Source organism: Parasteatoda tepidariorum, chromosome 11 (assembly GCF_982258835.1).
Source record: "Parasteatoda tepidariorum strain Cologne lab strain chromosome 11, Ptep-v5.0, whole genome shotgun sequence".
Lineage (NCBI taxonomy): Eukaryota > Metazoa > Arthropoda > Arachnida > Araneae > Theridiidae > Parasteatoda > Parasteatoda tepidariorum.
In genome coordinates, this window is record NC_141765.1 from 57,868,825 (window position 1) to 57,884,290 (window position 15,466).

At 28.2% G+C, this 15,466-nt stretch overlaps 1 protein-coding gene across 1 annotated transcript in view; it reads right to left on the reverse strand.

The window, feature by feature from the left end:
* Positions 1-4,428, reverse strand: part of LOC107445946 (uncharacterized) — a 221,001-nt gene extending 216,573 nt beyond the window's left edge. Inside the window, exon 1 of the mRNA XM_016060463.3 lies at positions 3,357-4,428. Coding sequence (XP_015915949.1) covers positions 3,357-3,465 — 109 coding nt within the window. The 5' untranslated portion in view covers positions 3,466-4,428. The remainder of the gene's footprint in view (positions 1-3,356) is intronic.
* Positions 4,429-15,466: the final 11,038 nt, after the last annotated feature.

Consider the following 15,466-nt stretch of genomic DNA (forward strand, 5'->3'; position numbering starts at 1 on the left):
TAGTAAAAGATTGAACTAAAACCGTTTAGAAAAATGACAACCGTTTAAAAAAATGAATTACTTTGACTAAAATAAGCGCATACTAATTTATGTTTTACGACGCAACAAAATTCGTATTTTACGACACAAGAAAGAAATCACCCGGAATTACTTCTTATCTAATTATCAGATTTTCACGTACTAGTACTTAATGTTAATGGTTAAAGAGCCTAAACTTAAATATACTAATTAATTAGTGAGGACGATATTTTAGGTTACGTAATTATTCACAAAAACGTACTTTCTCTGAATAAACATACCCTTTCTTTTGACGGATTTATCTTAGCCATCATAATACGCGAGTAGCTGAAATCTGGGAAAGATTGTCCCAATAGTTCAGGCAAACGAAAGGACGAATGATCACTTTTTGCGTAACTCACCATATTACCGGAACTAATGAAGCGAATCAAATTATTTTAGCACGCAATTATAAATCTGGATTATACCAAAGAGAATTCCACGCAAAAAAAATTTTTTTTGAATACTTACTATTTTTTTAGTATTGAATTATATTATTATCTATTATTTAATTATATTGTCATTTATTATTTAATAATATTATTATTTATTATTCAATTATATTATTATTTATTAATTAACTATATACTATTATTTATTATTTAATTATATAATTAATACTATTTGCCGATAAAATTTGATATTGTAAGGTATAAAAATTTAATCTAAGTAATTTTAAATGTCAAAATTCGAATTGTGGACGAGATCAGTTGAATAGTTATTGAGAAATAAAAACTTAAAAATACCGCTTATTTGGGAAGCCTGAAAACGTGAAAAGTAAAATTAAAATTAAGGGGCTGAAATTTATTACCACTTTTCTCCCTAAATTATTGGGATCCTGTTTTCCAGTTTGTGGCTACTTACTATATATTGAGTGTCAAGGTTCTGCATCCGTCGAAAAAAATATTTTGAGAGAAATAACGTTGAATTTCGAAACTTAAAATATCTGTATTAATTAGTCATAGTCCAATTACATAAAATCTGATCATTAGATCGAAAGTTATTCAGGGTACTAGCTTATTCGTTCACTGCACGTTGTAAAACATAAAATAGTCCGTGTTTCTTTCAGTCCAAATAATCCATTTATCTAAACAGCTGTCGAATACAATTCAGCGTAATCTCTTTCAAGAACGACTTCTTTTATAAGAGTCTTTGTTTTTCTTATTTAATGACACTAATTATGTATATGAGTTTGGCATTTGGTCGAAAATTATCACTAATTGTTTAATACTCATATGTATTTTATACTATATTAAAAGAAAAATAATCGATGTATCAAAAAGTCATGGAATAAATATTAACTGAGGATTTTTCCCGTTAATTCACGAGTAATTTTCTTTTGGGTATAAATTTCCTCATCTATTTACTTTTCCTTCAAAAATTTAGATGTAAAATAAATAAAAAAATTTTAAATTTATTACAACAAGTCAGTATTATTAAATATTATGCTTTTAAAGGTATTGACTTCTCAAATAACTTTATTATTTTTTACATTAATGTTTATATTTTTAGTTAATTTTATTTTTTATATTAGTGCATTTCACTGCAAACTATGATCTTTTTCGAATACTGTGAAAAAATTAAATTAAGAGAAAAAGGGAAAATTTAATAGAAGTTCTAGAGTGAACCAATGTTATTCGCTAAGTAATGTTTATTCTTTCTGCATATTTTGTAACAAAATTAATTTTTAGAATATCTCCATAAAACATAACTTAATGCACATACAAATAAGAAAGATACAATACGGTTTGTATTTACTTGTATACTGATAAAATAGGTTTTTCGGAACTTTAATGGCTAGTTCCAAAAACACAATTTTTTTACTCTCGTGGAAACAATAACACATTAATTAATTAACCAATTTACTTAAAATAAGAATAATTATCTATATATTAAAATATTAAAATATATTAAAATAAGAATAATTATCAAATTCTTTGAAAACTAAAACTTTGAAGTTAGTCTTTAAAAGGTAAATGAAAAATTAAACTTTAACAAAATTCAGTAAATGTCATTAATTAATCGTAATTTATGATTAGACGTAATTTATGATTTAAGGCATTTTTCAAATACGTCTTCGGTCAAACTGAATGAAGTTTAAAAATTCAATTTTTAAAGATTTCAAAGGTCTATTTATATTTCAGGAAAAAAATTACATTAGTATCATTATTATTGAAAACAGTTTATTTAAATCCAAGAAATTACTTTATTGAACTGCAAAATGACTTTATTTTTCTAAATTTCAAAGAGTCAAAAAGATTCATGTGTGTAAATTTTGAATATTTGCATCGATATTTTTATAGAAAAAGTGAAGGTTTTGGTTCTATTTGAAGGCTCTTAGTCTTTTCCCACAAAAAAAGGGGTAACCAGTTTTTTAAGTTGAATAAAACTGAACGCGTAAGTTAAACTTCATTCAAATAATATAAATGTATTAAACCAGATAAAATTGAATGAGTAAATTGAGTTTATAAACTAACCGTTAAAAAGCATTTCCAGTATTATAAGAAATGCTTACGTTTTTCCTGGTTGTACTTTACAATTACTTTTTTAAACTTGTATGTTCGCAAAAACATACTTTTACTTTTCATAATTGTAGCACTTTTAACTCAAATTTTATTTTCCCACTGAAATAATTTTATAACAAACTTCATTTTATTAACTTTACACCAATACATTTCATTTGTTCTAAGCATTTTTATCCTTTGTTCTAAGCATTCAAAATTAAGGAAAAAATTTCATAATGGAAAAATCATTATTGACTCAAAAGGGCATATTAAGTTTCGTCTTTTAATCTTAATTTTTTATCTTAATCTTAATGAAATCTTATTCTTAATCTTAATGAATGAGTTTAATTTTAATGAAATATTTTATTTATCATTTACTTAATTCGCATAAAATGCCACGTTTAGACGTACAAAGAGTCAGTTTTTAGAATATATTTTTGCACAAAAGCATATTTACATTTGAGTACAAAAGTTCCAAGTCAGCAATGTTACTTTAATTTTTTTGCAATAAAAATAAAATTAAAATTACTTGTTTTTTTAATGTCTCAGTGCTGCACAGTTTTATTATACATCTCTTTAAAGTTAAATGTATACAAAGGTAAAATCTGATAGAAGTTTGCTGACCAGAAAAGAAGTTTAATATGCATCACTTAAAATGATTCATGCATCTTTTTAAAGTTTTTAAAATAGCTGAAAACTGTAAGGAATTATAAAAGATACTCTATACGGGAACAATTTTCATTCAATAATATGATTATAAATAATTTAATACTAGTAATACAAAATTGAACTTACCCACTAATGGAAATGTTCCAAGCAGCGTTAATACCAAAATGACATTTCTATGAAATCCATGACACCATCCGCATTTCCTATTCTTCTTTACAATTGCTGTTAATGCCATGACAGTATATTGGTTATATAGTATCTCAAATTATTAATGTACAAGTCATTTGATTCAATCAAGCTATATCTAACATATTTTCATCCCTCAATATAAATAAATGTTTTTTTGCTTATTTTGCTCTGAGAAATTTCGTTCAAGCTTTAACTGTCTCCTCACAGAAGATAATAATCACATCAAACGCATTTGATACAAATGCATCCAACAAATAAAATGTTTTTGGAAAATTGAAATGTATATTTGTTGCTACTAATTTCAAGTCAGTGTTTTAGATATATAGAATATTATACAAATGTTTCCACATTTGGCACATCTGTCGCAAATGTTTTTCCCTAACTCCTAACTTGTGATAACGCATTGACTATTTTTAAAATGCAAAGATATTTACGAATACATAAAAGTATTTATACCCCAAATATTTATACAGTCAATTCAAATTGATATTCCATAATCTAATTAACATTTAAACTGCTTTCTTTTATTATATTTTTCAGAAACCTTCACTTATTCTCCAAAATAGATCTGTTCCAATTTTAAAAAATCCATAACTGATAGTTTGTAAATATTACACAGAAATATTTTAAAATTAGACTTTATAAACATTCACAATTTTCGTTTCAAAATTACTACAGGAGGCAATATAAAATATAGTATTTTCTCTCATACTAACTCACAATACACAAACTGGAGACGCATATGAAAGTCCGCGAGAAAGTTTCACAAACTTTTAACGGGACGCGAACCTTAGTCCGATTAAGTCACAGATTTATAAATCAGCGCGCGCTTTCTATTGACAACCATGTAAAATGAGTGAAAAAGCGATGTGTAGACACAACATCAACTTGCAGTCTCGCTATTTCACTTGGTTTGCAGGAAGAAGAGCATACGTTGCCGGACCACTCGGGTTTGTGAGTTAGGCAATGGGGTTTTTATAGGAGAGTGGCGAGAGAGGCAAACAATCGTACTCTTTTGCGCAAGTCCATATCGATCGAGCCAGTAGTAGTCGATCTTTCGCGAGCACTTGAGGGAGAAACCCCCTTTCACTTAGAGCTACGGCCCTTTTCTTTAGCGTCCTAAACAGTGGCCCTCGCCTAACTTTTCCATCGAGGCGAACTCATTAAAAACACATTGGACAACCCCACCGCTCCATCCCCAAAATTGAACCAAAAAGAATAACTTAATGTTTTATTTTATTTTTATCCCCGAAAACACGTCTTGGTCATCAAAATGTAAACCATTACATGAAAAGTCATGTTAAAAGAGGAAAGAAGAAAATATGTAAATGTTTTTTCGCTGCTTAAAATTTCAGATTTTTAAGAAAGAGGGGGAGAATATATGTGAAGGGGAATCTTGATGAAATCAATCTGCCGTTTTGAAGCGAGACGTCCGGGTACTTATATTTTGGAATTCATGAATTAAAAAATAGAAGAGGTTTGGTCTTGAAAATATATTTTAACAAGGCAACCAAAGGGCATTAGACTTTTACATTAATTTCGCGTGGAAATAAAGAGAGGTAGTTTCAAAAATCTGGAGTTTTTCTTGAATTTTAGTGAATATGAAATTAGATTAAAATGGGAGTTTTGAAAAAGTTATCTTACAAGGTGGTTAAAAATGACGTCAGGTGTTTGCAGCCCTATTACTGAAAGGTTCCGCTATTGTGTTCAACAAGAATGCCATTCAAATTTACTGCAGCCTAAATAATGTGACAAATTAAACATATTATCGTGCGAATTAATTTTTATTTTCAAATTTGAGTTAGAGATACTTTGGTTCAATTTGAACAAAAGCAAGGATCAATTTAAAACCTTATCAAGGTTGCAGCAAATTGTACCATGCAATGTTTCAAATTATACCGATGGCTCAAATATTGTTTAATTCCTATGTTTGCTGAGTGATACTGTGAAACGAGAGGACAAACGAAAAATTTATGTTACTAATATTTTTGTTCATTGTTGTGTTTTCTTCTGTTTTTGATCTGTCACGTCTTCCCCGTTTACTTTTTTTTAAATATTGTTCAAGGTATAGACATCCCTGCCTTGCAAAAAATTCCGGATCAAATTGCGGAATAAAGTACCGGCACTTTGCTGCATTATCTTTAAAATCCATTTTACCGTAAATTCCATTTTTACCGTATAATATAATACCATAATTCTTACAATACTATGAATTTAATTAGAGTAATTCAGCGATTTTACGGTAACTATTACTGTAAAAATTAAGGTACATCAGACTCTTTGTTTCGTAAAATGTTCCGGTGAAAATGGATACTACGGTAAAAAAAATGTATCGCCGAACCTTTTTACCGTAGCTCCATCCGAAATTTTTTTACATGTGGTTCAACATTGAATCGAGTTTTCTAATAATGTACAGAGCCAAAGGAAACAATGAAGGGATTCAAATAATGTCAATAGCTTAAAATTGTTTTATTGTCCAAGAGCATCTATTTTTTTATTGTTAAATGATATTGTAAAACAAAGGGAACGAATAGGGATTAGTGCTACTGATGCTTGGTATAATTTTGTGTTTGCTTCTCTTTTGTATTATCAAGCTGTTGTCATTGGAAAAATTTTTAGTTTTCTAATAATGCACTGTAGCAAAAGGAATAAGGCAATATATCAAATAATGCCAATGTTTCAAATCATGTTATAGTCTGATGGTGACTGTTGCTAAAAAAAATGTGAAACGAGGTAGGAATTTTTTTTACTGATCTTTTAGTTCATTTTTGTGTTCTCCTCATGTTTGTATTGTCCAGCCTCTGTCATTAGAAATTTAAAAAATAAATAATAAAATTCAAAGTACCAATATTAATTGTTTACAAATGACTCGAATTTTCTGAGAAAGCACTGAGTCAAGGATAGCACTTAAAGTTCAAATGATGTTACAGTCCGATGGAGTCTGTTACAGAGCCAAATTTTGAAGTGACTGATTGAATTAAGAATTTGCGTAAATGATGATTTGGGTTATTTTGTGCTCTCTACTCCTTTTTATTGTCAAGCAGTTGAAATTTGAAATTTCAGAAAAAAATATGACTTAGCTTACAGACATTAATCGTTCAACAATAAATTGGTTTTTCTAAAAATGCAGTAAGTCAAGGGCTACGCAACTTAGCTACTCTGCAAAAATTTCCGTATTAAATTATGGTATAAAATACCGTCACTTTAGTTATATCATCCACAAAACCCCTTTTACCATAAAACTCATACTTTCTCTTAAACATTATACTATAATTTTTACAATAATGTTTATTGAACTAGAGTAGTTCACTAATTTGATGTAACTATTACTGTTAAAATTACGGTATATCAGACGTTTTGTTCCGTAATATGCTCCGGTTAAATGGAATTTACGGTAATAAGTGCCATCACCCTAAGTGCCGGTTGACCTGTTCACATTTTGTATTTTACATGTTTTGATAATTATTGACAAATAGACTAAATATTCAATATAAATTATTTGGAAAAAATTAAACCGAAATAATTGTTATCTTCTTTTCCAAAGACTCCTCTTTGATAGAGAAAAGCCGAAGCCATATATTCTACTTGAGTTCATGTGGAAAAAATAGCCAAATTTGACCTGGAAGTTATGAATTTTTTAAACATTCTTTTTTTATAGGGCTCATTCTTTTATTTCAAAACTGTTCTGCTATTTCTAATTCTTACGATTAGCTTTTGTGCTTAAATTGTGTAATCATTTATAAAAATAACACTGGGGAACAAATTTTTTGTTGCATTTACACAAATGCGAGATCTTGCCTAATTCGGGAGTAGGGATTTCAAATCTGAAATTAGCTTTGCTCCTAAGGATACAAATTGTTTAAATGGCATTTGTAGTATATTTTTGTAGAAATGTACAAGTTTTGAAACGGTATGCATTACAGGGGATCACGTAAATGATGCAACAAACGTTTAGAAGAGTTACGGTATATCATCAAGATTGAAACTACCTAGGAACCCATGCCCGGAAATGATGTCTTAAGGGTGTTTTCCTATAATGACTCATTCAAAAACGCGAGAAGAAATAGATCATATTAAGGGCGCACCCCTAGAGGCGTATATCGAAACTTCCGAACTAGGGCTCGTATGCAATTTTTAACCTAAATACGTGCCGTAACTCATCTATGTCTATTTGAGGAATATCTATCCAAAAACAACAACAAAAAAATTTATATTTAAAAAAAATACCAAAATGTCTATTTAAAATCAACTGTAGCTTGCAAAGAGAAACCGAATGCAGATTTGAAATCAGCATGATATGATCAATAATTATGATTGTATTCCTTTTATCTTATAATATTATAAGCATTAACGATAACGAAAAGCATTCATTTATTATTCTGACTTTTGTGATAACAGGTACTTAAAACTGCGTTGGTTTAGGCATTAGATTAAAACTAAATTTACTTTTGCGTGCAAACGAAATTCTTTAATTTATTTTAAACTATTTTACAAATTTAGTTTGACAGGTGTCATGCATAAACACACTTATAAAAATGTAGAAAAAATATTTTAAACATTAACAGTTCCGGCACTTGATCAAAATGGCAGCAAGCCAAAATTTCAACTTAACCTGACTATTAACAGAAATTTTTTTTTCATTTACTAAAAATATTAATAGAGTGTTAGTATGAATGCTATGTAAAACAAAAGTATGATTCAGGAATATTTTTTATGAAACAGAAAATTTGCTGTTGCTATAAAATGTCGTTCTCAAATGTCAAAATTGAAGTACAGTTCAAAACTTTTCTTTCACTTTCCATCACTTAAATCACAGTGTTTTAGCAAGATAACTCATTTCTCGACAGGGTTTTGTATAGTGACTTATTTAAAAATATTTTTTTCTAATAATTACCCATACAAAGGGCAAAGAAGTAATCTAATTTCCATTATACTATACACTTAAACAGTTAACTAATCCCAAGAAGGAACTATGGCATATCAAATTTTTCGCAATCAATCATGAAAAATCTTTTAAAAAAGTTTTAAGAAAAGAATAGAGCATAAAGAAAAATCTTAAGAAAATCATTTCACTTGTAAAAAAATAGATCCCATGGTATTTTTATAAATATATCAAATATAGGCATTTAATGATTCGAAACAAAAATTCAATAACTATCAGTTAAATTCGCATTTCTCTTAAATATTTTTTTTTATTTACTTAGAATAAAAATAAAATAAATAATTAATATTACATGCATAAAACTCTCCTTCAAAAATTTACAGCTAAATTTAAAAATGTAAGTAAATATGCAAATAAATGAACATTTCTTCTTAAAAATATTTCTGGAAATTTTATTCTTATTTTACTTAGTGTGATACCGACTTTTAGGCTTTTCAAGGAACGAAGAAATTCAAAGATAACAAAAATGTAAATAAATCAAATATTTCACCTCAAAAACATATTTGGAAATTTTATTCATATTTTTACTTGGTGTGATACCAACAATTAGACTTTTCAAAGAAATTCATAGATGAAATTGTTATTTTTCATGGAGAAAAGTAAAACGTGAGGAATACAAATTTTGAAGCTACTCTCTAAACACACTTAGACGAAAATATAGTCAAAATTGCCAGAATAAGGTAATATTTACTTGCTTCTGGGCTTGTGGGATAACCAAAATCTCGGTAATTTTAACCGAAGTGCTTTGGTAATAATTTTGGTAAAATTAACAATAAAATATGGTTTAATAAGTGATAAAATTTGGTAATTTTATCATGATACCTTAAAGCATGGCATGAAAACTATTTATTCGATTATATTTAATTCTCAAGTTTGTATTTTTTACTAAATGTGAGGCAATAAAGACTAAATTTTAAAAGTCAGAATTTCCGGTAAACCGTTACCACATGAGCGGAAAAATTTCCAAATGAATGGATTAAATGCCAAAATTTTTAGTGTTTGTTACCAGAATTACATTTCTTTTTTTTTAACCCAAAATGTCATTATTATACAGTACGGTAACTTCATCAGAATTTTTTCTCCATGCAGTAACATATATAAGTGAAAATGTGGTTATGATATGAAAGTTCTTCAAAGAGGCATGTTTTTTTTACTAGCAATGTTATTACCAAACAGTATGGGAATTTTAACAGAATTTTTTTTTCTCCGTGCTGAATTATATCAATATCATGAGATTGTCCAATTATTTTTACAATTAAAAAAATATTAAATCAAAGAAATTTAAATGACAAATCAAAACGAAAATTTTTTTTAATCACACTTTGATTTCTTTAGATGACACAAAACACTAAGATTATTTTAAATGAAGTCAAATGTTAGCCGAAACTGATCTGAATACCTAAACTGAAAGCATAACCGCCAAATATTTAAACACAATGATTATTTTTTTTTTTGCTTCTGAAAGGAAAATTATTCAGAATTCTAAAAAAAAATATTAAATAAGCTTTCGCGATTCCATTGTTAATTATTTAATTTTGACTTTTGATTAGAAGATTAAGGCAAAACAAACGCTAGGATTCGATTTGCTTGAAAAGAAAAAATAAACATAGTTTTAGACGACATAAAATGTGATAGCACTTAAGATCAACTGAACTAAGAGTGATAGACAGACTTTCTCATTAGAAAGAAGAAACACCTTTTAAAAAAAGGGAATCGGAATAGCCATTCATGAATATTGTACCCAGGAGAGTCATCAATATTGTGTCCTGCAAGAAAACTGTTTTCATAGAACTCTAAGAAGAGCTTCTACATAGAAAATATTCTTATTTAATTAAGTGTATTTAGGAACAAAAGTGTATCAAAATTGTCTTCCTGATCTTAATAAATATCTTGTTTAGGAAAGAAAAGAAATGTCTTCTTTATTACGTCTGGTAAATGCTAATTATTATTAAACAAATAGAAAACTAAGAAGTGTATCATTACTAAAATGATTTTTATAAAACATAAGTTAATATGTGGATCATAGAAATTACTGGAATTATTTTTATTAACTCAAGTCAACCAAATAAGGACATATAAACTCAAAAAGAAAAAAATGAATTTCCATGCATTTTTTCTTCTCCAATTAAAATTTAGGGCGTGGTAAATCAAAATGCCCTTCAAATATTCCGCAACTTTCATGGGGTGTCAAGTTGAACTATATAATAGTATTTATTAAATGATACCATGGTTCAAGTTCGGTTGAATTTAACACCCTAAGTTTGCAGCAATGTATTTTTCGAATAATGACTCGAAATTGAATGCTTATTACGTCATTCCACTACTAGTTTTTAAGTTGTATCATTTGTTTAGAAAATTTATATAAATTCATAACAAAACAAACTTTTGGAAGCAGTTCATTGAGGAAGGGATCTCATAATTCTCAAAATTTTAGGCAACAGAAAATATTGCAATATTACTTAAGGTCAATTAAACCAAAGAGTGATAGACTTTCTCATTACAATGAAAAAAATCATTTTAAGGAAATTTAATCGGAATAGTCAGTTGTGAATATTATGGCCAAGAGAGTCCTCAATTTTACATCCTGTAAAAAAATTGTTTTGATAGAACTATAGGAAAAAAAATTTTCCTAGAAAATTCTACTTGGGAGGTATTTTTATTTTATTCCTAAATTTATATCAGGGTGGTAAAAGTATTTATCCATTCAAGATTTTCTCCCGTCATTCGGAGATATTTCAGTTAGTTATGAAATAAATTTACATGCGCTGTCCAAAGCTTTTCGTGGTAAATTTGAAAGTAAAAAAAAAAAAAGAAATTTAATTTGAGTTTCAGTAAACAAGTTAAAAGAGGGAAGTATAGCGTCCTTTATCGACTGTTACTGGCTGTAAAAAATTCCGGATCAAATTGCGGTAAAAAGTATTGTCATCCTGAGTGCAGAGTCCGTAAAACCCATTTTTACAGTAAAATTTTACACCATATTTTTCACAGTATAATTTATTCAACTACAGTAATTCAGTGATTTTACAGTAAATATTGTAAAAATTACGATACACCAGAATTTTTGTTCCGAAAAATTTTACCGTAAAGATGGACTTCGGTAAAAAGTGCTGATACGTTTTGCGCCGGTACTTGTGGTCGTTATTCAATGCGGAAATATATCATAGTAGCTTTCAGTAGAGTGTTTCATAGTAGCATAGCGGTTTTATAGTTGCGACTAACGTTAGGTGATCTTTGTTGAATACGAAACAACGGCGAAAAGATCGGATATAAGTTCGGATCCGGATATAGAAAAGATACAGAAAAAAAGATAAGTCTAAGCTATATGAAAGGTAAGTAAAAATAAATAGAAAGGAAATATAGAACAAAAATTTAAATGGAAATATAATCAATGAAATGAATAAACCAGATTGGGATTATATGCATAAAAATATCAATAGGGAGTTCAATAATCTTAAATATATATAAAGGTTAATGAATGACGTTATTCTAAATATATTAAAAGGAAAATAATCTTAATACATAAAATTATCATTAAGATAATAAATTATTATAAATTGTCTTAAATATAAATTAATGTTTCAACGTTGCGTCTAAAAGCAGCGTCCGAAATATACTCAACAAAATGGATTTAGTTACCTCATTGACTTAAATAATCCCAAGGGACGATGCGTTTTTAAAACTGAAAAAAAGAAACAATTCTTTTTTACGGAGCAGGTAACCTAATGCACTTTCCAGTCGTTAATTCAAATTTTTAAGACTTCGTAAAACCAGTTTTCTATGTTTTCATTATATTTTAAAAAATAAATGGGATTTAATGTTATTATGATGTCAGAAACTGATTATTATAAAAGTTTCTAGGAATAAAAAATTTAAATATAAGAGCAGCAAAACCAGAAATATATAATGCAGTTCAGTTTGAGTTTAGTTCAGTTAGGCAAATTGTTAATTGAAAAATGTATTTTCATGACATTTTTTATGCTGTTGAAAGCTGAGCTTTCATATTGGTAATTTAAAAATTGCAGCCGAGAAATCAAACATCTTTATCGCAAACAGATTTTCGAAAGATTTCGTGTTTTCTTGGTCACAAATCGAAACTAAAATAGAATATTCAAAAATATTTCCGTTATAAATTCACAGTCAAATGCACTCAAAATCGGTGCAAGATACTATATTTTCCTACAGCATAATAATGACCTGCTCATTCACCAGACTTGAATCTTTTTTTTTCCATTTGATTAATCTTGGAGACAAAGGTTTGTGTTATACCACATGAGACTGATATATCTTTAACAACATCCTTATTCAGGGAATGAGACTAAATATCTGTAGGTGAGTTGCAGTCATCTATAAAAATTTTGTTAAACGCGCACAGCTTTGCATTACTGCCAAACGTGGACAATTTAAAAATGAATAAAGAGATTACAGATATATTGTAAAAAATTCCGGATCATATTAAGGTAAAAAGAATATTTTACTATAAAATACATTTTTAATGAAACATATAACGGGACAAAAATCTAATATACCGTAATTTTTACAGTAATATTTACCATAAGATCACTGAATTACTCTAATTAACAAAATAATCTGTAAAAATTACGGTACAATAGTTTAAGATATAAATGGATTTAAATAGAAATTTTTTTATCGTAAAATCCATTTTTACTGGGACATAAATCGGGATAAAATCTACTATACAGTAATTTTTACTAGAATATACACCAGAAAATCATTGAATCACTCTAGCTAAATTAATATTGCTGTAAAAATTACGGTATAACAGTTCACGGGGAAAATAGATTTCACGGATGATGAAACCCTTAGTGCCGATACTTTATACCGTAATTTGATCTAAAATATTTTACACTCTGTTCTAATGTTTTCTTATTGTGCTGCAAGCTTGGCTGTCGCATTTTAATAAGCATTTAACTCCAAGTTATTTTTGACCATCCTGTAATGAAATTTTATTTTTTTTTAAAATAGAAAGACTTTATGTACTATAAGAACCAAATTACACCAAGGAACTCCCCAGCCGCTTACTCGAGTAATAAGACAAGATTTCAGAACTAGTGTTCGCAACGTTTTTCCTTGCTTTTTCCGCTTTTCCGCATTGTGCAATGATTCAATAGAAACGCAATTCTTAACGGAATCTTAGCTTTAACGAAAGACATTACAATACAAAATAATGATACTTTTTTCAACTTTCTTTTCGCTGTTTGAGGGGGACAACTAATGGAAGAAAAAGACTACGGAAATTGGGGTTTTGTTCGAACTTCATTCTATTATACAGAGCTGTCCGCATTTTCTCAAAGAAACCTTGTATTGAAGCAAATTCTTTTTTTAGAAAAGTACTTTCCTTTGGAATTCATTCAAACTGAAATGGCAACCAATGCTTTTCTATTACATGAAATAATTGCGAATATTACATTTAAATAAAATGATTCGATGTTAGAAAATCATTTTAAAATGAATATTTGCATCAAAAGAATGTTTGGAGTGGAATTTTTTATGATTCTTTTTTTTTCAGTTTTTCATTCGCTCGATATTTTTGCTCATGAAAGCTATCAGTGTATAAAGAAAAAAAATATTCCACAATTTTGGAAATGTTAGGGCAACTTTAAGTAGTAATAATACAATAACATTTACCAATTTTTTTTAAATATATGTAACATAATGAGTGTTTCTTTTTATCATTTCCTATTGAAATGTTCCCAAACTAGCAATATTTCCCATTAAAGTATATACGGAGTTTTATGGATCAGCAAAAAACTTTCTTGATTCTTTTATTAATTTCTCTAGTAACTTTAATTTGTAATTAAACATGTTTAGCATCGATTTATACTATATAGAAAAATCATACTATTATAAATGACTGGAGATCATAGAAAATGGTCAAAAGATATTTCACATATTTCAGATGAATGCAGCAATAAGATTTTTCTACCAAGTTAACATCAGCCATACATGAGTAATATTTATATGAAAAAAGTTTAAGTTAATTAAAACTAACTGAATACACATAAAAACCTTATAGCAGATTTTAATTTTAAATATTATTGTAGTGTTTAATCTTTCTTACAGGGAAAAATGGGATACTTTTGCCCATGTAGCATCTTTGAACATCATAAATATTATCATTGACGTAAACAATATTTTTTAGATGTAGGTTAGAACATGTCATTGTCTTTGTAAGGAAAGATACCATATCAGCCCCTTATCAGCAAGGCTACGCTTAGACCTTTTCTTGAATACTGCATTCGGAGGTCTGATTCCGATACCTAATGTTGCTTCATTAAGATACTGAATTGTGATTAATTTTGATACCGACAAATGAACAGTGTGAAATTCGGGAACCGAGTTGCTATTAAGTACGATACCAATTTGTGCTTAAACCCGATGCCAAATTGTGCCTGAGTCAGATACCAGGTTGTGGCTAATTCTGATTCCACTCCGTGCATAAATCCGATGCCAAATTGTGCCTGACAGTTTGTTAATGTAATGTTGTTATGTTGAATTGTTAATAACAGTTTTGCAATTTGTGTATGTATGCCTTAAGCTGAGTAGCTTAACAAAACTGTATAATACATTCAAAAAATTCAAACAATAGATGCTTCCTTTATACACTACATTCAACTGAATTAATTACAATCCATAAATAATACGGAAATTTGATAGCATTAAATTGCCATAGATAAAAAGTAAACAAATTAGTTAAGTATGTATAATTTTTCTTATAATGTGTTTAATATTCTCAAAGCAAGTACTTTTAATAATAATTCCATAAGAGCTTGATTTAATAAGAATTTTTGGTATTAGTTTTATTTTACATTTTACAATTTTTAATGATTTATTTTTCTGTACTACTTAAAAAAAAGTACAGGCACAAATTCAACGAATGTCTGGTTGTGAATTCATTTCTTATAATTAAATCTTATAAATTAACCTCATTTTTGCGAATTTCTCATTTACTTCAAAAATAATTGAAAAGAGAAATGTTAATTCTTGGAGCAAATGAGCCTCTAAAATCATCCTCAGAACAAAACAAGTAACAAACAGAGCTGCATGCATTGTTAAATAAATGAAAAAGAATGCTTAGTAGAAATCG